This window comes from Nerophis ophidion, unplaced genomic scaffold (genome assembly GCF_033978795.1).
Source record: "Nerophis ophidion isolate RoL-2023_Sa unplaced genomic scaffold, RoL_Noph_v1.0 HiC_scaffold_160, whole genome shotgun sequence".
NCBI classification, from domain to species: domain Eukaryota; kingdom Metazoa; phylum Chordata; class Actinopteri; order Syngnathiformes; family Syngnathidae; genus Nerophis; species Nerophis ophidion.
In genome coordinates, this window is record NW_026907082.1 from 117269 (window position 1) to 141446 (window position 24178).

The window sequence follows — 24178 nt, forward strand, 5'->3', positions numbered from 1 at the left end:
ACACATTTGTCTAATTTTAAAACTGGCACTTAGTTTATTTTGATTGTTAGCAACTCCTTGTAATATATTTTATTAACTTTGCACACATGCATACTGGATAGACCAGGGGTTGGTTTAGAAAGGACAGATTAAAAAAAATTAACTTGGGATTTATAGTGGGCCGGATTTTGGACGCTGGCGGTTAGTTTGGGGACCCCTGGGGTAGACCATTAAGTGCACCTGCACCATTTTATGAAAATTCTACCTGTACAAAAATCAAGGCCTCAAGTGAATTCAGGTTGTATATATGTTTACTATGAAAGAAAAACTACGCTGAAGGTAACAGTTTGTGATTGTCAGTAGTGGGGGAGTGGAACTCTGTCAGTCAAAGCAGAAGAAAAAAAAAACATCTCTTCCCGCTAACAATTGCATGTGTGCAACTTCCTCATTAGCTGTTTTAGAGCTTGAGAGTGCGCGTCTGAAATCTAAAGCGAAACGGTAAAATCCAAACAAAAAAAAAAATCTGTTTTCTGTAGTAACGTGCTAGACCTTTGCTGGGGGAGGGGACTCACCAAGTGGGTCAGTTATTGCTAAAACAGCCAAAATGCTCCGACAGTCCCTGAGCATTTTTAAGCAGCTTGGATCTTCTGCAAAGTAAGTTTCCACCTTCATCATACTGTTCTGTTTTTTGTACTTAAACATTCATTTAAATTCAAAAGTGTATGCTGGGAATAATCTCAGGTGCACTGTACTTTTGTATAACATTACGCACAATATCTTACTGAAATCCAGCGGTGGACGGACACTGTTTTTCTGTATTACAAATTTCAGAAAAAAATAGTCCTTTAGTGCAAAACACACCTGAGCAATACACATTTACAATGACATTAATTGATGAATTATTGTTCCTGCGTGGTGACAGCGGCCTATAACGATCACTCTGTCTATTCTTTAAACTGCATGAAGCATGTGTCACTGTTTCTGCCTCTGAATTTGAGGTTGTACACCGGTGCAGTGTGCATCTGCAAAACACAAACCACACTGGCACGCAAAGCCAGTCACTTTGAACAACAGGCATTATTACATTATGAGGGCATCTTTTTGGGGTAAAGTTCTAGACAGTGCATCCAGAAAGTATTCACAGCACTTCACTTTTTCCAAATTTTATGTAAGAGCCTTATTCCAAAATGGAATAAATTAATTTGTGCCCTCAAAATTCTACAGACAATACTCCATAATGACAATGTAAAAAGTTTTTATTACGTTTTGAAAATGTATTAAACATGTTTAAAGTATGCACAGCCATTGCTCAATACTTTGTTGATGCACCTTTGGTAGCAATTATAACCTAAAGACTTTTTGAATACGAAGCCACAAGCTTGGCACACTTATCTTTGGGCAGTTTCGCCCATTCCTCTTTGCAGAACCGCTCAAGCTCCATCAGATTAGTTTCCATCTACGCATGTGGTTTTTATTTTTCTCTTTTAATACATTTGCAAATTAATACAATTTATTTTTCACATTATCATTATGGGTATAACATGTACACATTTGAAGACAAAAATGATTTATTTAATTTTGGAATCTGGGTAAGTAACAAAATGTGGGAAAGTAACAAAATGTGGAAAAAGTGAAGCGCTGTAAATACTTTCCGGATGCTACGTACGCGTATCCTTACAAAACATTGCACAGCGATACAAAACTTTGATGGGGCATCACTATTTTGGTTGTTTTTTCATATTTCAGTTTATAGTTACTATTAGTCAATGGTTCTCAATAATGACATTGAAAAAAGGAAGTGGCCAAAGCTCCAAACTGTTGACGTTTCACACGCCACATAGACTCCTGAACATCCGTATTAGTATGTTGCACGGGTGGATTCCAGTAGAGTATGCTCATCAAAAGGAAAGAAGCAACAAAAAAAATATATAGAATTGAACAATTACCTCAAACAAGTTGTTCATCAGCTTTATGACCATTGACAAATTATGCACTATCCATCCATCCATTTTCTACCGCTTATTCCCTTTCGGGGTCGCGGGGGGCGCTGGCGCCTATCTCAGCTACAATCGGGCGGAAGGCGGGGTACACCCTGGACAAGTCGCCACCTCATCACAGGAAATTATGCACTAATTTGTGTCATTATCTGCTAGACATCCACACAGTCATGACCTCCTGAGGGCAAAGTACATGGCAGGATTGTTGAACTGCACAAGCAAGTCCTGCAAGGTTTGATGCAGTATGATAGGCAAGGCAAGATTATTTATAGAACGCAATTTGTAAGCAAGATAATTTGAAGTGTTTTACAGATGCATTCAATTATGCCTGGATGGATAAAAACATACAAATAGTCATTAATTTGATTAAAAGCAAATTGTGTAGATCAGGGGTCTCAAACTCAATTTACCAGGGGGCCCCTGGGTGCAGAGTCTGGGTGAGGCTGGGCCGCAAGAAAAGATTTCTTCAAAAAAATGTTGCATACTCCTCAGCATGTCTAGTTGTATAATGACGTTTCAAATTGTATTCCTTGTGCACTTTCTCTGTGCAAATAACACACGTCGGGGTACCCTTGTGCTCAACATAGAAATATTGCATTTCACACTTTTCCTGGAATTGTCTTTGCTCATCACTAACCTTTCTCTTCACTGCAAGCTTTAAAAAAAAGACATGTTTGGAGAATATTGTTATTTCCGCAATGTATGTCGTTCCGCTTTTCCTCCCTACAGCAACACGACGATCGGCGGATAATAGTACCGGAAAGTACCGGGATAGCGAGCACAAAAAGGTGACGGCTCCCGGAGTGTTATCCGGCGTCATATAGAAATATATGTAGTGTTCATCGTGTGAGGCAATGAAAATTAAACAATAAAAAAAATAACGGTTTGAATTGGTCCAGGTTATCGGGGACTGTTATTATTGACGGACAGGTGTCGCGGTGTGACTGCAGCCAGGCACATAAGAAAACCCTCATCTCCATGGCAACGTCTCTGTCGCTTTTAGTCATTTGCCGCTTTTCCACTAACGCAGGGGTAGGCAACCCAGAACGTTGAAAAAGCCATTTTGGACCCAAATAACACAACACTGTCAAGCGCCATTCATATAAAACTTGCGGGCCGCACTAACATTAAACTTTCATGGTTCTCATAGTCATCATTGTCACCGACGTCCCACTGGGTGTGAGTTTTCCTTGCCCTTATGTGGGCCTACCGAGGATGTCGTAGTGGTTTGTGTTGTGGTTTGTGCAGCCCTTTGAGACACTAGTGATTTAGGGCTATATAAGTAATCATTGATTGATGATTGATATTAAGGTGGGGGCCGCAAAATAACGTCTCGCGGGCCGCAATTGGCCCGTGGGCCGCGTGTCTGAGACCCCTGGTGTAGATAGTACTTTGAGTTGTCCTATGCACTAATAAAAACGTTTTGCCTACCTGGATTTCTAACGTTGCCAAAGTTGAGGCTGGTTTCCACACCTTCTGAATGATTGTTTCAGATTTTAGCAGCATAAAGGGAATAAGCGGTAGAAAATGGATGGATGGAAAATTGAAATACAGCCTCCCCGTGTGGCCACTTCCTGACGTTGGTTCTTATGGTTCTAACGTGCTTTGGTGCAGGACCATGAAAAAACGTGTACACAAGCAAAGCTGTCGTGTTCTCTGAGCAACAAAAAGCCAGTGCTGTGACCTAAGCTCCGGACTAATATGGTCATATTTCCTGATTCTAGTCAAGACTCGAGCAGCAGCATTCCGGATGTACTGCAGCACTTTACAACTCGTTTAGAGAGCCCAGTGAGAAGGCCATTGCAGTAGTGTAACCTGTTGGAGACAAAGGCAGGGATTAGTCTTTCTAAGTCTGATTTATACATTACTCTTTTGATTTTGGCGATGTAGTTTAGGTAGAAAATACCTGCTTATGTTATTGACTAAGTGTGGCTGTTAAAGTTCAAGTCTGAGTCTATTATTACGCCTAAATTTCCAACCTGATTATTAGGTTTCAGAGAGAGGATGTCATATAGTCCTTCTCCGTGAATTGATTTATGTGGACCCAGACTTAAACAAGTTGAAAAACTTATTGGGGTGTTACCATTTAGTGGTCAATTGTACGGAATACGTACTGAACTGTGCAATCTAATAATAAAAGTTTCAATCAATCAATCAATCCCTGGAGAAGGACTATCGGGCGGCACCAAAGCTGTTCCGGAAGACCATACGGCACCTCAGGAGGGGGAAGCAGGGAACCATCCAAGCTGTGTACAGGAAGAATGGGACTCTGCTGACTTCAAGTGAGGAAGTCGTAGGGCTTTGGAAAAGGCACTTTGAGGAACTCCTGAACCCAACTACAACATACACACCCTCCCTGACAGGCACAGAGCCTGAGGATGGTGGGGGATCGACGTCAATCTCTCGGAGTGAAGCTACTGAGGTAGTTAGACAACTCCACAGTGGCAAAGCTCCGGAGGTTGACAAGAAGCATTTAAGTAGAAGCATTTAAGTCTCACCTTAAAACTCATCTGTATACTCTGGCCTTTAAATAGACCTCCTTTTTAGACCAGTTGATCTGCCGCTTCTTTTCTTTCTCCTATGTCCCCCCCTCCGTTGTGGAGGGGGTCCGGTCCGATGACCATGGATGAAGTACTGGCTGTCCAGAGTCGAGACCCAGGATGGACCGCTCGTCGGGACCCAGGATGGACCGCTCGCCTGTATCGGTTGGGGACATCTCTACGCTGCTGATCTGCCTCCGCTTGAGATGGTCTCCTGTGGACGGGACTCTCGCTGCTGTCTTGGATCCGCTTGAACTGAACTCTCGTGGCTGTGTTGGAGCCACTATGGATTGAACTTTCACAGTATCATGTTAGACCCGCTCGACATCCATTGCTTTCGGTCCCCTAGAGGGGGGGAGGGTTGCCCACATCTGAGGTCCTCTCCAAGGTTTCTCATAGTCAGAATTGTCACTGGCGTCCCACTGGATGTGAATTCTCCCTGCCCACTGGGTGTGAGTTTTCCTTGCCCTTTTTTGTGTTCTTCCGAGGATGTTGTAGTCGGAATGATTTGTGCAGTCCTTTGAGACATTTGTGATTTGGGGCTATATAAATATACATTTATTGATTGATTGATTGATTGAAGATCCGTCCAGAAATGCTGAAGGCTCTGGGTGTTGAGGGGCTGTCATAGTTGATACGCCTTTCAACATTGCGTGGAAGTCTGCGACAGTGCCGAGGGAATGGCAGACTGGGGCGGTGGTTCCCCTTTTCAAAAAGGGGGAGCAGAAGATGTGTGCTAACTACATGAGTATCACACGACTCAGCCTCCCTGGGAAAGTTTATGCCAAGGTACTGGAAAGGAGGGTCTGGCCGATAGTCGAACCTCGGATTCAAGAGGAGCAATGTGGATTCCCTCCTGGTCATGGAACAGCTGACCAGCTCTTTACTCTTGTGGGAATCCTGGAGAAGGCCTGGGAGTATGCCTATCTAGTCTACATGTGGGAGGTGCTGAGGGACTACGGGGTGAGGGGAACCCTGCTGATGTCCATCCAATCTCTGTACAACCAAAGCGAAAGTTGTGTCCGGGTGCTTGCATGTAAGTCGGATCCGTTTCCAGTGGGGGTTTGTCTCCGCTAGGGCTGCACTATGTCACCTATCCTGTTGGTGATTTTTATGGACGGGATTTCTAGGCAGAGTCCTGACCATGGCGGAGAGGGTATACGTCGCGGGGGGCTAAAGGTTACGTCACTGCTGTTTGCAGATGATGTGGTCCTGATGGCACCTTCGGTTCGTGACCTTCAGCTCTCACTGGATCGGGTCGCAGCCGAGTGTTCAGCGACTAGAATGAGGTTCAGCATCTTCAAATCTGAGGCCATGGTTATCAGCAGGAAACCGATGGTTTGTACTGTCCAGGTAGAGGACGAGACTCTGTCCCAGGTGGAGGAGTTTAAAGGCCTACTGAAATGAGATTTTCTTATTTAAACGGGGATAGCAGTTCCATTTTATGTGTCATACTTGATCATATCGCGATATTGCCATATTTTTGCTGAAAGGATTTAGTAGAGAACATCCACGTCAAAGTTCGCAACTTTCGGTGCTAAGAGAAATGCCCTGCCTCTACAGGAAGTCGCAGACGATGACGTCACACGTGTGGGGGCTCCTCACATCCTCACATTATTTTTAATGGGAGCCACCAACAAAAAGTGCTATTCGGACCGAGAAAACGAGAATTTCCCCTTTAATTTGAGCGAGGATGAAAGATTTGTGTTTGAGGATATTGATAGCGACGGACTAGAAAAAAAAACTGGTTTAAAAAAATAAGTAAAAAAAACAAAACGCGATTGCATTGGGACAGATTCCGATGTTTTTAGACACATTTACTAGGATAATTCTGGGAAATCCCTTATCTTTCTATTGTGTTGCTAGTGTTTTAGTGAGTTAAATAGTACCTGATAGTCGGAGGCGTACGTCCATGGGTGTCTTGACGACAATGTCTCAGGGGAGTCGACGGCAGCTTTATGGATGGCACAAGCTCAGCTTTTCTCCGGTAAGAAGCGACTTTTTACCACAATTTTCTAACCGAAACCTGCTGGTTGACATTCCGTCGTGCTTCATGTTTGCCTGACCGCGCTGTGATCCATAGTATAGTTTCACCTCCAGGAATTTTAAACAAGGAATCACCGTGTGTTTGTGTGGCTAAAGGCTAAAGCTTCCCAACTCCATCTTTCTATTGTGACTCCTCCAAAATTAATTGAACAAATTGCAAAAGATTCAGCAACACAGATCTCCAAAATACTGTGTAATTATGCCGTTAAAGCAGACGACTTTTAGCTGTGTGTGTGTGCAGCGCTCATATTTCATTAAAACCCATGACGTCTTGCGTACACGTCATCATTACACAACGTTTTCAAGACGAAACTCCCGGGAAATTTAAAATTGTAATTTAGTAAACTAAAAAGGCCGTATTGGCATGTGTTGCAATGTTAATATTTCATCATTGATATATAAACTATCAGAATGCGTGGTGGGTAGTAGTGGGGGTCAGTAGGCCTTTAAGTATCTTGGGGTCTTGTTCACGAGTGAGGGAAAGATGGAGAAGGAGATGAGCCGGAGATTTGGAGCAGCTGAGGCAGTATTGCAGTCTCTCTGGCGCACTGTTGTGACGAAACGAGAGCAGAGCTAGAAGGCAAAGCTCTCGATCTACCTAGCTATCTCCATTCCTACTCTCACATATGGTCATGAAGTGTGGGTCATGACCGAAAGAATAAGATCACGGATGCAAGCGGCCGAAATTAGTTTCCTCAGAAGGGTGACTGGCATCTCCCTTAGAGAAAGGGTGAGAAGTTCAGTCACCCGAGAGAGACTTGGAGTAGAGCCGCTGCTCCTTCATTTTGAAAGGAACCAGCTTAGGTGGTTCAGGCATCTCGTGCGGATGCCTCACGAGCATCTCCCTCGGGAGGTCTTTGTTGCACATCCCACTGGGAGGAGACCCTACGGCAGGCCTAGGACCAGATGGCGCATTACTTCTCCTCTCTGGCCTGGGAACGCTTCGGGATTCCCTAGGAGGAAGTTGCTAATGTTGCTCTGGAGAGGGAAATCTGGGGGTCTCTGCTGGAGCTGTTGTCCTGGCGACCCGATTCCGGATAAGCGGTTGAAGATGGATGGATCTCATATAGAAGGTAATCTGCGGAGAGAGACTTTCACCTGCACATTGTGTTTTAAAAGGTCCATAATAAGCAGATTAGTTCAAAACGCTATTGACAGAGGCTCAATGGCAAGAGCAAAAAGTAAATGCCTCAGAGCACAACCTTGTCGTATAGAGCAAGAGAGGCAGAAATGTTCTGATGGAATATTATTTGTCCTGATCGAGGCCTCAAGAGATTAATAAAAGAGCTTCTTAATCCATGAAATAAAACTGTTACTAGGGCTGGGCGATATGGATGAAAAAGTATATCTCGATATATTTTTACTTAAACTCTATATTCGATATATATTTCGATATATTTTCCAGTGAAATAATTCATATAAAGATATTCATTTTTGAGCGAGATTCAGTGATTGATTGATTGATTGAAACTTTTATTAGTAGATTGCACAGTTCAGTACATATTCCGTACAATTGACCACTAAATGGTAACACCCCAATAAGTTTTTCAACTTGTTTAAGTCGGAATGCACGTTAATCAATTCATGGTAAAATTCATAGTGAAATTGAAGTGAATGACAACTGTTCTGTAAACAGGCCTGGTGCCTGCGGTTTGGACTCCTTCCCAGGATACTGTGCCCCCTCGCAGTTTACGAGGTTCCAATCTCAATCATGGAGAAGTTGGAAAGAGGAGTCACAGGCTACATCAAAAAATGGCTCGGAGTTCCACGATGCCTTACCACCATAGGCCTCTACGGAGATGGCATCCTCAAGCTGCCACTCACCAATCTCACAGAGGAGTTAAAGTGGGCAAAAACAAGACTCCAGATAACACTGAATGAATCCAGAGACTTAGTAGTGAGCAAAAATGCACCGACCTTGGCGACAGGGCGCAAATGGAGACCAGCCAAAGCAGTGGAAGAAGCAACAGCAGCCCTCAGACATGCTGACATTGTGGGTTATGTCTAGCAAGGAGGAGGAGGCTTTGGGCTGACAGCTACCCACCCAGCTTGGCACAAGGCCACAGCACCAGAACGGAGGAAGACGGGGGTGGACGAAGTACGCCGCCAGGAGGAGGCTGCAAGATGGGCCAAGGCAATCTCTCTGGGCAAACAGGGTCAGTAGAAGATCAGCTGGAAGGACATGTGGGTCATGGAAGCAAGGCAGTTGAGCTTTGTCATCAGAGCTACATATGACATCCTTCTAACACCAGTAAATCTTCACGAGTGGATTGGCGAAGACCCGGTGTGTGTCCTTTGTTCCATGCCAGCCACCCTCAAGCACATTCTCACAGGTAGCAAAACAAGTCTAACCCACAGATATTACACATGGCGTCACAATTAAGTCCTAAAGACCCTTACGCTCACCATGGAGGATAAATGAGTTTCCACCAACTCCCTACCACCACCAGTAGCCAACCACTATCAGGCCATTACCTTTGTCCGCAAAGCGGCTAAGGTAGTAGTAAGGAGCAGTTCCATACCACCTGAGCGAGGCCAGCTACGCTTGGCCCGCGACTGGAGGATGTTGGTTCATCTTGGCCGGCAGCTTGAGTTTCCTCTGGAGATTGCCATGACCACCATGAGACCGGACATAGTGCTCTGGTCCCCTTCACAAAAAAAAGTTTTCATCATCGAACTCACAGTACCTTGAGAGGACTCAGTGGATGAGGCTTACAAGCGAAAACACCTACGCAATAGTGAGCTACCCGCTGAAGCACAACATCATGGATGGAAAACTGAGGTCCGCCCAGTGGAGGTGGGCTGCACAGGCTTTGTGGCGAGATCTACCACCAAATTTCTTGTAGACCTGGGAGTCTGAAGCCAAAGCCTGGGTATAGCCATCAAAACTGCATTGGAGGCAGCCGAGAGAGGCAGCTAGATGCTGTTCATGAGGAGAAACGACCCCGGCTGGGCCCCCAAGTAGCAAGCCGTTGGACATGAAAACGTTGTCTTGATGCCCAAGACAAATTTCTCCTCGGAGACAATAAAGCTAATTATTATTATGATTGGCAACACTAAATTGGCCCTGGTGTGTAAATGTGAGTGTGAATGTTGTCTGTCTATGTGTGTTGGCCCTTGTCCATGGTGTACGCCACCTTCCGCCCGAATGCAGCTGAGATAGGCTCCAGCACGCCCCGCGACCCCGAAAGGGACAAGCGGTAGGAAATCGATGGATGGATGGATTATTTTCATTACTTTTATATTGATATGGGTGAGGTGTTATACTGTTCAAATGTTACTTTTTTCTATGTTTGTTTTTTTACTTTTACTCGTACTTGGTAATGTAGCCAGTTCTTAGAGGTACTTTATTATCACGCAATAATCCACTTACTAAGCCATTGTTGACATCTGCAGGTCACATGATGTCAGCGAGCTTCTACATGAAGACCTGGTTGTGGTGAGAAAAGACAAAATGTTTTCTTCTGCTTTCGTTACCGTGATTAAACAGTGAGAGTACCAGTCACTTGTAGCCTAATAGGACCAGAACTCCATTAATACAAGGGTTTATATGTCTTTAATTTCAGGTGGAGCAGCGGGTGGAACCAGCCAAGAGAGCAGCACATATGCTCCACAAGAAGCTGCTGGGCTGCATGCAGAGTCAGACAGGACTGGATGCTGAAAAACGGATGGTACGTCGGCCACGATGGAACAACTGTGCATGCACTCTAAACAGAAAGTGTGTGTCCTTGCAGAAGAAGCTTCCTCTGATGCTGCTGTCAATCAGCATGGCGGAAAGCTTCAAAGACTTTGATGCAGAGTCTCCCATCAGGTGAGCACTTCACTTCCCCCTGTGCTGTCTTCGCGCCCCCATGTGATATCCCCCTGACTCAGTGTGACGGCCCCCCACGTTTTCACTTCTACATCAAAAAGACTCTTTGCAGAGCGCAGACCTCAGCCAAGGTGGAGCTGTGTACAAAAGCAGAACAACACCATAGAGCCGTGCAGTTTTGTGTTTGCGCTGTCCAACGGGAGTTTCCGTAAAAGGCGGCGTGTGCTCCGACAATAGCGAGCGAGTAGACGCGCAATTTTGGTACGTTTGGTACAATAACCACCTGAGACCCGGCAGTACATTTTTTTAGTGGTGAAGCTGTATTTGTGTTTGCACTTTTATTTTTATTGACAGAATAGTTAAGAAACATATTTGTTATTATATTTGTACATCATTTTTTGGCCAGTTCTTTATGAGTCTTTTGTTATGCTGTATGTTTGGTTACTATTTCTAATCAGCATGACCTTAGCGTAAGGTTTATGTGTTAAATAAATACTAATCTTTGTGATCAACACATTGTTTCATATCATTTGACAAGGTCAATCATGTTTAACTGTAATTACTTTGGATACAAATAATGAATACAAATAAAATCAAGAGTAAGATTGTTATTTCAGTGCTCCCTAATTAGTGGAAAAGTTGGTCCCTGATGTCAAAAAGGTTTAGAAAACCCTGCATTAGGAAAGTAGTCCCATCCTTGTGTTGTATCAAACTCTGCTGATGATTAACCGTGCGTGCATTTTGTAAGAAATGCATTGCTTACTCACAAGAATAGCCATGGGACTAAAAAAAGTTTAAAGTGCCAAAGAGGGTGACCATACTCTGCATATGCATGATGCACAGGAATGGTTAGGGTCACAATTTTGTGTATTTGAAAAAAAATAAAACAGAAATTGTGGTATTTGGTTCAACAAACCTTCTACAAGTTCTGGTGATGCATAAAATGATCAAAATATGGTAAATGTTATACATGTTACATATTGGTAAGAACGTGTCTGTTACTACATTATATGTAGACTGAAAGAGTGCATACAAAATGTTGATGGAGGGTTTGGAAGTTGTTTTAGAGGGCCTTTAAGGCCACAAAGCTGACTTCCATAAGCCACATCTTCCAAGCGATTTTTTAATCATCTTTAGGACCCTAAAATACTCCTACATGTGTGTCCTTGTCTCTCATGATGATTGTGAATAATAGGCAAAAAAAAAAAGTGCAATTCCCCTTCTCTCAAGCCCAAAAAATAAAACTAAAGTGGAGTCATTTGGATTTTAATTTTATTGACAATTTATCCAAGAAACAAATTCGTTATCAATTTAGTTTAATTCTTTTAACACAACATAATTGCATTGAAACATATTTTTAATCGGTCCTTACCTATGCAATATATTTGGTTGGTATTTATTTTTCTATTCAGCCTGATCTAAGGTGTCTGTGTTAAATAAATAATCTTTGTGATCAACACATGCTTACATAGAATTTGATAAGGTTATAAACTGTAGGTAGGTTAGATATAATTATTGAATACAATTAAAATCAAGAATAAGATGAGTAATTCAGTGTCCATATATATATCATACATTTTAGCAAGTCGAACCTTGGTATACTAAGTATGAAGTGTTAGCTTGCATTGGACGAGGCTGTGTCTCGCACAAATAGAAGACCTATGAACTCTACTTAATTAAGTGTCATTATTTGAGTGGGTCAAAAAGGTTAAGAACCCCTTTTATCATAAATTGTGGTTATTAATAGATGTCATCGGTGTAGTTTGATCATTACCTACTTAAAGAGGAATTAAAACTTTGAATTTTAGTTTGGATTTAACTTAAGTGGTTTAATCATGTGTGTGTGTGTGTGTGTGGGGGGGGTAGGAGGGTGCTGGAGATGTGTTGCTTTATGGAGAAGAAGTTAGCCACCCTGCTCGCAGACTATGAGATGAACATGGAGAAGCAAGTGTTGGAACCGTTGAATAAACTTAGTGAGGTGATTACAGAGATGTTTTTGTCATTTTAGCCATATTTGATAAATATATTTGACCGATCTCTCATCTTGTTCGTCCTCAAGGATGAACTACCAGAGATCCTCAAAAACAAGAAGCACTTTGCAAAGCTCAACACAGATTGGAATAATGCACGACTCAGGTTTCATTTCCTCGTTCTAAAGTTTGAACCCATATTTTTGCAGCATGTTTGCCAATTATTTTTGCTTATTTTCACCACTCTCAGGAGCCAGGGTAGCACCGGTCCACAGGCAAAGCAGGATGGACTCAAGGAGGAAGAAGAAGAAGCTTGGAGGAAGTTGGAGACCATCAAGGCACCGGTGTTCATTTTTCAAAAGGACGCCTTCCTCTCTAATTTGGGGTTGCACCTTTCACATATTTGTCGCTTTTTTCTTTGCAGAATCAGTATTCAGCAGATCTGTATCACTTTGCAACCAAAGAAGAGGACTACGCCAGCTACTTCATTCGCGTAGGTTGGAATCCTTAAATGGACATTGCCTGTTTTGTAGAAATCGGGACCACAGTGGGATCTATGCATGTATGTTATTGAACTTTGTGTTCTCTCAACTGTAGCTTTTGGAGCTGCAAGCGGAATACCACAAACATTCACACGAATTCCTGGATAGAAATATATGCGAACTCAAAGAGAATCACAGCCACAAAGGTCAGTGCTTGTGATTTCTTTATGCCTTTCAAACAATCGATAAAAAATTAGATAAGATATGTTTAAACTTTGTGCACCTAAGGAGCCCAAAACATTACATGTGTTCCTTATGTGAAATGACTGTTCAGTTCGAAGGTTACAGGAGTCAGAACCTTTTATATATAATTGTATAGTGTCTTTAATTGCAATATTGTTAGAAAAAGACAAAGTATACACACTTTCTCTCAAGACCACTTTCAGCCCCATTGACTCCCTGCTATATTACTCTGCTTTTTCCATGTAAACCAAATGATTCTCATTCTTGCAGATGGAAACACAAGAAAATATTGTTTTGGTCTAATTGTGCCTCTTAACCACCACATGGCACCGGAAAGCCATGAGTATAATTTTCAGAGCTTTGATGAGTTTAATTGCCATTTAACCACTGATCTTGTGAAGTTATATGTAACATGGTTGATATATGAACTCAACACACTCAACCAAATCCTGCCTGCTTCCTGTCTCTTCCTAGCTCAGTAGGCACTGTAAATATAATATTTTGTGGTCTACTTGTCTACTGTATCACAATTGATGTTGTCAAAAATAATTGACCTATTCAAGGCTGCAATTACCCAACCTCAAATATTCCACTGGGCAACTTGTTTTTCTAAATATTGCATATTTTGTATTTTCCTATCATAAAAAAACAGTTATGTTGACGAAAAGGCCATGAAACATAAAAAAAAGCCATGTAATAGAACGTTTTTTATCAATAGATAGATCTGAAGTTGTTCAAAGATGCCAATAGTTAAAAGTAAAGAAAAATATATTTCTGATTAATGAAATTTTTATGAACATTCCTTTTGGATCCTTTTAACGAAAGTGTCAACCCGGGCACGATCCACATAAAAGCTTTTCAAAATGTAAGGTGGGCGATCCTCTCCCTGAGGGACACCAGAAGTCTTCAGAGTAAGCTTTAGAAAAACTATTCCTGTCAAACAGCTATAAAGAAAGCCATATATTGGCCTATATTAGCATTGGCATACAAATGTTATTTAACTCAATTAGAAAATAGAGCAATAGGGATAATAAACAAAAGTCAAATGCTGATTCTAATAATAAATAATGACCCACTGTATTTGTAAATTTAATTGAATATATATATATATATATATATATATATATATATATATATATATATATATATATATATATATATATATATAGTTTTTATTTTTTTATTTATTTAATTTTTGGGCTTCATGGTGGCAGAGGGGTTAGTGCGTCTGCCTCACAATACGAAGGTCCTGCAGTCCTGGGTTCAAACCCATGCTCGGGATCTTTCTGTGTGGAGTTTGCATGTTTTCCCCGTGAATGCGTGGGTTCCCTCCGGGTACTCCGGCTTCCTCCCACTTCCAAAGACATGCACCTGGGGATAAGTTGATTGGCAACACTAAATTGGGCCTAGTGTTTGAATATGAGTGTGAGTGTTGTCTGTCTATCTGTGTTGGCCCTGCGATGAGGTGGCGACTTGTCCAGGGTGTACTCTGCCCTCCGCCCGATTGTAGCTGAGATAGGCGCCAGCGCCCCCCGCAACCCCAAAGGGAATAAGCGGTAGAAAATGGATGGATATTTGTTTAAATACATTTATTAGATTAAATAAATTAAATATACTATGAAAATAATTGTTTTTTTTATAACTTTTAATATTAATTTTACCCATTTATTGTCAATAACTTTTATGGTATGAAAAGAAATAAATGTTTTTTATACCTTGAGTATCAATTTAATTATTATACATTAATTTTTTTTTTTTTTACAAAACAAAAAATTTTAAAAATATTTTCTTTTCATAGATTTTAATATTGATTCATGCAATTAATTTAGTTAAAATACTTAAAAATATAAAAATAAAAACTGTTGTATTTTAATATTAATTGAATCAATTTAATATCAATATTTTTTACAAAATAAAAAAATGATAAAATATACAGTTTAGTATTGATTTAGGTAATTATAGTTTTTATGAATACTTCTTTATGAAATAAGAAATAATGACAATCTCTTGATCTTTAATACCTTCTAATAATAATTCATTTGATAAGTTAAATATTTATCAGCTTATTAAAAAAGAATAAAAAAGTTTTTTTTTTTTACTAACTCATAACAAAGTGTCTTAAAGTCTTTGCCGTGTCATTTATAGGTAAAATACCACATAGATTCCGTATTCAACCGATAATTTTGGTGACAAAAAAATATTAATGAGATTTGATTGTCTGCGATGAGGTGGCGACTTGTTCAGGATGTAAACCGCCTTGCGCCTGATTGTAGCTGAGATAGGCAATAGCGCCCCCCGCGACCCCAAAAGGAATAAGCGGTAAAAAATGGATGGATATACAGTATTTGAATGTGAATTATGTGATGTGGTGCAGAGCCACCAGGGAACCTCTATCGACAAAAGGTTTTTGGGGAGTCTCTAGCCTCTCATCTGCATGAAAGCAACAGGGAGATCGCTGCCCCCATCCAAGAGTGTATTCACATGCTTCTCAGAACAGGAATGCGCGAAGAGGTGGGATCACGTTTTTATGTGTCTAATAAAGGTATGACAAGTGACCAAATGCCTTCCTGCTTCCACCTCTTCTCCTTCTCTGCCGTCTCAGGGTTTATTTCGGCTAGCGGCTGCTGCCTCTGTGGTGAAGAGGCTGAAGACGTGTATGGATCATGGGGTGGTCGACCAGAGCGAGTTCAGAATGGATCCCCACGCTGTGGCTGGTAGGTAAAGAGCTTTCCCAGCAGCCGCAAGACATTGATACAATGTTGATTATACGTACATGTCTTTAAAACCAATTTTGAAACAAGTCACAAAATAGTTGTGTTTGTAAAGTGAGACAACGTTGGTGGTTGGAAATGACCAAATTTCAATGTTCAAATCAACGTCACAACCTGACATTGAATGCACGTCATCAAAACGCATTTTGTTTCAAAGTTGTATTTGTGTTGCAGAATATTGGCTGAGAAATGACCAAATTCTGTGTGGAGTTTGCATGTTCTCCGCATGACTGCGTGGGTTCCCTCCGGGTACTCCAGCTTCCTCCCACTTCCAAAGACATGCACCTGGGGATAGGTTGATTGGCAACACTAAATTGGCCCTTGTGTGTTAATGTGAGTGTGAATGTTGTCTGTCTATCTGTGTTGGCCCTGTGATGAGGTGGCCGCTTGTCCAGGGTGTACCCCGCCTTCCGCCTATTACCTACTCAGTGGCCTAGTGGTTAGAGTGTCTGCCCTGAATTCAAATCCCGGTCGAGTCGTACCAAAGACTATAAAAATGGGATCCATTACCTCCCTGCTTGGCACTCAGCATTAAGGGTTGGAATTGGGTGTTAAATCACCATAAATGATTCCCGGGTGCGGCTGCTGCCCACTGCTCCCCTCATCTCCCAGGGGGTGATCAAGGGTGATGGGTCAAATGTAGAGAATAATTTCACCACATATAGTATGTGTGTGACAGTCATTGGTACTTAAACTTTAACTTTATTGTAGCTGAGATAGGCACAAGCGCCCCCCGCGACCCCAAAGGGAATAAGCGGTTGAAAATGGATGGGAGGATGGCAATGGTCAAATCAACGTCAGAACCCAACATTGATTTTTTTTATTGATTAATTTAACCTTTATTTAACCAGGAAAAAATCCCATTGAGATTAGGAACCTCTTTTTCAAGGGAGTCCTGGCAAAAACACATTCACATTACACACTAAAATGACAGGATAGACATCAAGTAAAACAGTTACAGATAACTGAGGCTCCTTCAAATGCTCTCAGTTTAGATTTAAAAGCATTTAAGGACAAACATTCAGTCAGCTTCCAGTCCCTTTGTAGCATGTTGCAAGCACAAGGAGCTGCATAGACAAAATGTTTTTTCCCCAGCTCAGTGCCAGCAAAAGGGACGGATGATCGTTTGCTCTCAGTGCATAAGAATCCTTCTCTGTGAAATCAATGCACAAATATATTCGGGCAATAGTCCCAGAAGAGCTTTGTAAATAAAAATGTACCAGTGACACTGCCTCCTAATGGACAGAGAAGGCCTTCCCACCTGAGAGTACAAGTCACAGGGGTGTGTTACGGCTCTACAGTCTGTGATGAACCTCAAAGAAGCATGGTAAACACAGCCCACCATCTAAAATCAGGAATGAGTAGCATTTATATAAAAAAGATCACTATAATCTAGCGGCCAGCACGGTGGCAGAGGGGTTAGTGCGTCTGCCTCACAACACGAAGGTCCTGAGTAGTCCTGGGTTCAATCCCGGGCTCGGGATCTTTCTGTGTGGAGTTTGCATGTCCTCACCGCGAATGCGTGGGTTCCCTCCGGGTACTTCGGCTTCCTCCCACTTCCAAAGACATGCACCTGGGGATAGGTTGATTGGCAACACTAAATTGGCCCTAGTGTGTGAATGTGAGTGTGAATGTTGTCTGTCTATCTGTGTTGGCCCTGCAATGAGGTGGCAACTTGTCCAGGGTGTACACCGCCTTCCGCCCGATTGTAGCTGAGATAGGCACCAGCGCCCCCCGCGACCCCAAAGGGAATAAGCGGTAGAAAATGGATGGATGGACTATAATGTGGTACAGATAAAAATGTGGCTTTTTTTTTTTTTTTTTTTTACACCAAAAGGAAACCATCTCTTATTACGGAAGAAATAAAAAATTTAAGTTTTAGTTTCTTCACAAGTTGATCAACAAAAGGTTTAAAAGTGAAATTAAGCGTTGCCAAAAAGCCTGTTGTTTTAACATTAGGTCTGAGCTGCTCAAGGTCAGGACCTAATTCAACAATTTCTCAATGTTGTTTTAACGTATTGTGCCTGCTGGGTTCTAACCAACCATCATCCATTTATACTCGATACGACAAACAATGTTCTCTTTGGATCCCAACAGGAGCACTGAAGTGTTACCTGCGAGAACTTCCTGAACCTCTAATGACCTTTGAACTCTACGACGACTGGTTTAAAGCAGCAGGGTGCGTAAGAACACTACACATGAACCTCAAGCATGGAGCTGTTTCCGGGATTTAAGAGTTGATGTTTCCACAGTGAAAAAGATGTCAGTGAGAAGCTGGAGAAGTTCCGAGCGCTGCTGAAGAAACTGCCGGCAGAAAACTACAACAACCTCAGGTACATGTCATCAGAAACAGTCAAAAAGACACACGGACGAGTACATTTTTGTACACTTGTAAACAATGAAGACTTAGCCAAACTAACTGGACAACTTTTGACCAGTTATCTAGTCCAGTTCTTGTCCCGGCTGTCCGAGCAGCAGTCTGCCAACAAGATGACGCCCAGTAACATCGCCATCGTCCTGGGGCCCAACCTGCTGCGACCGCTAGCAGAGGGGTGACTAGAGCTGGTATTTCTTAGTCGTCTTCAACCACACGTTCCTAACTTTTTTCTGTCCTCTTCAGGGAAATTCCCCAGCTGGACATGGCGTCCGCCTCCTCTGTCCAGGTGGTGACGGTTATCGAGCCTCTTATTCAATACAGCGCCACGCTCTTCCCTGAAGGTATATGAACCTCACATTTGAATGGATTCAGTATTTTGTGAATAAGATGTCACCCTCAGATTACTGACTGGAGACTTTATTATACTTTTTAATTTCATCATATGTTCATTATTTTATTGTAGTTTTAATGACAGCTTTTTAGAAACAAGAATTACAGTTAAGCCAGAGGCATTAAAGGTACAGCCCGTGGGCCGGATCAGGCCCGAGAACAGGTTTTATCCAGCCTGTGGAATGAGTTTGCTAAGTATAAAAGTGAGACTAAATTTTTAAATAAAAGAAACGGCTGTTCTAAATGTGTCCACTAGATGTCGCAATAGCAATTCTTTGTATCTTTGTAGATGATGCTACACATTAAAAAAAAAACTAAACTAAATGTTGTTAGTGCACCAGTCGAGGAAAAGAAGCAAACTACATAAATAACATTCTGTAATTTGATTATGATATTATTTTTTTATCTTGATTAATTGAAAATGAACACCAATGAGTTGACTGATGAACATTATCACATGATTTATTCAGAAAGTATAGATGTCGACAAATAAAGATAGAATACTATTAACCGCGACGTGTAAGGGTAAAAAAACCCAACAACATCATGATTTGTACATCTTAAGAATGCGCTTGTTCTATTTTTAAACCAAAAAATCTATCTCAAGTTGTCTTTATTTTTAAGTTATCGTGCCGTGATTTTACCAGTCCGGCCCACTTTTGAGTAGATTTTTCTCCATGTGGCCCCCGATCTAAAATGGGTTTGACACCCCTGGGTTAAGTCATAAATTATTTTCAACATGGACAGATTTTGCCCAAATATTATTAGTTGACAAAATGTTATTTTATGTTCAACTTTTAGCTGGGAACTATGGCAGGTCAAATATGACATAATTAAATAAATAAATAAATCTAAATAAGTACATACATTTGTTATTACTTAATTTAATGTAAAATACAATTATTTTGATTTAACGAACTATTCATTTAGTTATTTTCAAATTTTATTAATTATCTACTTTTCCCACAATTTCATCACTTATTTCACAATTAAACAATTACAAACATTTTCAATTATTTAATCATTTAACTATTTCACAATTCAATACATTTTTAATTTAAATATTTAATTAATTAGTTTTTGTGATTATTTCATGAGCCTGTGTGGAAGCCTCATGTATACAATTATTCTATCCGTCAAACTAAGCCATCAAAGTCATGAAATAATGAATTTAATTACAAAATAGTGAAATCATAAACTACTGAATTAGATATTGAATTAATGAATTCAATGATTAAATAATTAAAAGTATCTCATATTAGAAAAAAAAATGACACATTTAATAACACAATTATGTACTTAATTTTAATTCCAATAACTTAATGACACATTTAAGCAATTATTTAAAGATGTATTCATGTAACTTTGTCCCATTTGAGTGTCATCCTTAGCCACCATGTTTTGAAAGACTTCTAAAGTTCCAGGGTTCAAACCAAAGCAATCATTGGACTAAGATATCTGTTAGCTCCGCTCTCTTACTTTGATGGCTGAGTTTGACAGATTAATACAATAATAATATTTAATGAATTGATCAATTAATAATTAAATCCTGAAAAAAATAATAAATTCATTCAACAGTTGATTACATATTCAAATGATTAATTAAATGCTTACATTGAATACATCGACACATTTAAAACCACATGTATCTAATTCCATTTATTAATCAATTAATGAATGATACATTTAAATACTTATTCAAAAATGTCCCCCCTTTTGATCCTCCATTCCAAACGACACTAAAACGTTTGAAGAGATGATTTTTTCATCTAATAAGTTTTGCTAGAAATAACCAAGGTCATCAAAATTGTCCGATAAGATCAGGGTGTGGCATATTTTTTAGAATGTAAAAAAATATATATCGCTTATATATTTTGTTGTTATTTTATCATTTTAATTTCCACCTTAAAACACTTACTAAAAATGAACTTGAACTCAAACTGTCTAGGAATAATGTTGTGCTTAATTATTAGAAATAATTCCACAAGATCAGAATAACATCAAATTTGAATGATACTTTTCTTGCAGCGTCGGTTAAAACAAACAATCTGTTTCACAACTTACCGTTCTTGTAGTGCAGGACTAGTTAACTGGCGGTCCGAGTTGATTTCAAAATTTGGGAGACAAATATTTTTGCAGTACATTTCTAAAATGTACTGCAATGTTGTTGTATAGATTAACTTGGACCACTGTAAACATATTGGCAGATCCTTGCATTGACATTTTAACCTTGCTAGCAAACAGAACACTGAATCCAAACTTGTCATTTCCATAACTGAGAGTTTCCTCAAGGCACCCCTTTAAGCCCTCTTTTTTTTGGAATTACATGTTTTTTTCGTAATGCGATTTAAGGAAAATATGTGTGGCTGTAGCTTGTTTACTTCTAATGCAGTCAGTAGTCATTTTTTTTTTCAACTTCCTTAGTTACTTGTAGTGTTCTCTTTCATCATTTCAGCTATTCACATTCAGTTAAAAACATTTTTGTACCTGTTTCTTAAAAAAACACAACATATTTGACTACCTTCTTTGCAGAAGGTCCTATAAAGCGCCTCTCTAACTGTAAAACAGGGCTGTCAAACGTACGGCCCGAGGGCCGGATCAGGCCCGCGAACAGGTTTTATCCAGCCCGCGGGATGAGTTTGCCAAGTATAAAAATGAACATGAAATTTTTGAACGACAGAAACAGCTGTTCTAAATGTGTCCACTGGATGTCGCAATAGCAATTATTTATATCTTTGTAGATGATGCTACATATGTACAAAATAAACCACATGATGTTAGTACATCAGTCGAGGAAACTGATCAAACTACATAAATAACATCCTGTAATTTGATTTTCATATTTTTTTTTTATCTTGATAAATTGAATACTAACACTAATGAGTTAAATGATGAAAATTATCACATCATTTTTCAGAAAATATAAACAAAGATAGAAACCGCAACATGTAAGTGGAAAAAACCCCAACAACATTATGATTTGTAAAATTTCAGAACGTGCTTATTCTATTTTCAAACAAAGAAAACAATCTGAAGTTGTCTTTATTTTTAAGTTATCATGCTGTGATTTTACCAGTCCGACCCAGTTGGGAGTAGATTTTTCTCCATGTGGCCCCCGATCTAAAATGAGTTTGACACCCCTGTTATACAATAAATACACCGAAATGTGGCCGCCAAAACAATTGAGTTGAGTATCATGAAGTAATCAATGACAGACTGTAATGTATTGCAGGAGTGGAGTTACAAATATTGTCCTAAATGTTTATTTAGAGGTGTCCTTTGAGGTCCCAGAGCTTCCAGAAGCCCAAGATGATCCTCTAGTCCAGTCCTCCATCTCCAAACCCACGCCGCTGAGCAGAACAGTGTCCTGTGCCTCCACAGCCTCCACAGCTTCCTCATCCTCCTACCATCACCCTCTCTCCAAGACCAACAGGTGCTGTACATCACCCAGCAGGCATGACTTCATGTCGGAAGGTTCTATCACCTCATTTTCCATTTAGTATGTCCTCTCAAGAGGGCGTCTCCTCTGTGAAAGCCGGTTCTGCTAGGCGCTTGGCGTGGAGCGGGCCCGCGTCCGAGGCAGCAACCGCCCAAATAGAAACACCCGCCCTGCCGTCAAACCAGAACCCGACGCTGCATCCTAGAACTGTGAGATCCAGCCAAGGACCGAGCAGGGACCAAGCCCAAAAACAATTGAGCCAGTTGGAGAATATTTCAGAGGCCCCGCCATGCTCTGCCAAAGCAGTTGTGGGGATCACACCAAACAAACGTGAGTCAAAAAGATTATTTGCAATATATAATCAACTACAACACTTTGGAGTCCAGAGTAGGATTTAAAACAAATTTGATGTATCTGGCAGTTTTCTTCCTTCACTTTTGTCATGTACACATCAGCCTTTTCCTCATAATGTGCACGTCTACAGAAAGCAGATACGTACGCAGCTCATTAATAAGATAACAGGAAGTCTCACTCTACCAACATATCACACACTTCCTCTAACCGCTGACTTCCTTTTACTTCATGTAGTCACCAACTCCTCGCATGTAGCTGAAGAAGCATAATGCAGGACGACGCTACACTTCAAGCACAATAGTTGTTATAGTGGGTCCCTAATCAGTTGTTTTGTGTCTTCCTGCCTCTCGTCCGCAGCAAAGAGAAACGTCAGTATGAGAAAAGCCAACAAAGCTAACGAGCCGATGACGGTTTTCGACAGCAAACCCAAAGCCCCGGAGCCGCCAAAGCCACGGGCCCCTGTGGCACCCCCGGGTATTATGCCCCCAGCTCAACCTACTGGCCTCAAAAAGATGCCGTTTAAAAAGCCCGCCGTTAAAGCCCCAAACTGCCCTCCGCCACGCCCCCCTGCATTGCAGTCCACAGAAGCACAGTAAGATGAGATTTTGACACACGACTTAAATGTGTACATCGCTCCCTGAGCTGTTTGGTGTGGAAGAACTGTATCCAAACACCTTTAGGAGGAACGTGACCTTCTCCCTGCCCTCGCAAATGTTCTGCATGAATGGACAAGGACAGTGTTCCATTTCAAAATGGTCAGGTGTCCCAATACTTTTGTCCAAATAGGGCCCCGTTGTAATAAAATCCAAATAAGTTCTAAATGGCGTGTACTATTAGTGAGCGTGTCTAGGATTGTGGTGCAAACCTGGCCGATATAAATGCGTATACCGGCTGTCACCATGGAGACACTCATTTACTGCACACCCATTGCATCATATGCTTCAATCTGTAGTGTTTTGTTATGTTGTGAAACATGCAGCACACAAATATAATGTGTACCTTCTTTTCAGGGTTATATTGAAACTCAATACAAACAACAGAACTTATTACTAGCATGCCAAAGGTTCCGATGGTGTGTCTGGAATGATCCAGACGCAAGAAAATACATGTCGCAAGAAGTGTTTTTATAGAAACTCCGGCTTCCTCCCACTTCCAAAGACATGCACCTGGGGATAGGTTGATTGGTAACACTAAAATGGCCCTAGTGTGTGAATGTGAGTGTGAATGTTGTCTGTCTATCTTTGTAGGCCCTGCGATGAGGTGGCAACTTGTCCAGGGTGTACCCCGCCTTCCGCCCGATTGTAGCTGAGATAGGCGCCAGCGCCCCCAAAAGGGAATAAGCGGTAGAAAATGGATGGATGAAACAAATGAATGCCTTCCAAAAAAATCCATCCATCCATTTCCTACCGCTTATTCCCTTTCGGGGTCACGGGGGGCGCTGGCGCCTATCTCAGCTACAATCGGGCGGAAGGCGGGGTACACCCTGGACAAGTCGCCATCTCATCGCAGGGCCAACACAGATAGACAGACAACATTCACACTCACATTCACACACTAGGGCCCATTTAGTGTCGCCAATCAACCTATCCCCAGGTGCATGTCTTTGGAAGTGGGAGGAAGCCGGAGTACCCGGAGGGAACCCACGCAGAATTAATTTTAATCAGCCCCTTATGTTATCCAGACATTTTCAGAAAGCCGATATGTCTAATGTTTTATTTCTGACACTCCAAAGGTGCGAAATAGTTTCTCTGCATTATTCATCATAATGCTTTCTCACAC

General features: G+C 41.1%; 1 protein-coding gene across 1 annotated transcript; it reads left to right on the plus strand.

Annotated features, from left to right (window-relative positions):
• The first annotated feature begins 403 nt into the window (after positions 1-403).
• Positions 404-23406, plus strand: LOC133547705 (SH3 domain-binding protein 1-like). Its single transcript, XM_061893266.1, has 18 exons — positions 404-633; positions 9959-10001; positions 10129-10233; positions 10297-10373; positions 12240-12351; positions 12433-12509; positions 12594-12681; positions 12768-12836; positions 12941-13031; positions 15443-15579; positions 15671-15782; positions 17937-18018; positions 18092-18172; positions 18278-18391; positions 18460-18557; positions 21877-22039; positions 22107-22375; positions 22757-23406. Exons 1-18 carry the CDS (start codon positions 584-586, stop codon positions 22993-22995), a joined length of 2007 nt encoding a protein of 668 aa, XP_061749250.1. The 5' UTR covers positions 404-583; the 3' UTR covers positions 22996-23406.
• The last annotated feature ends 772 nt before the right edge of the window (positions 23407-24178 follow it).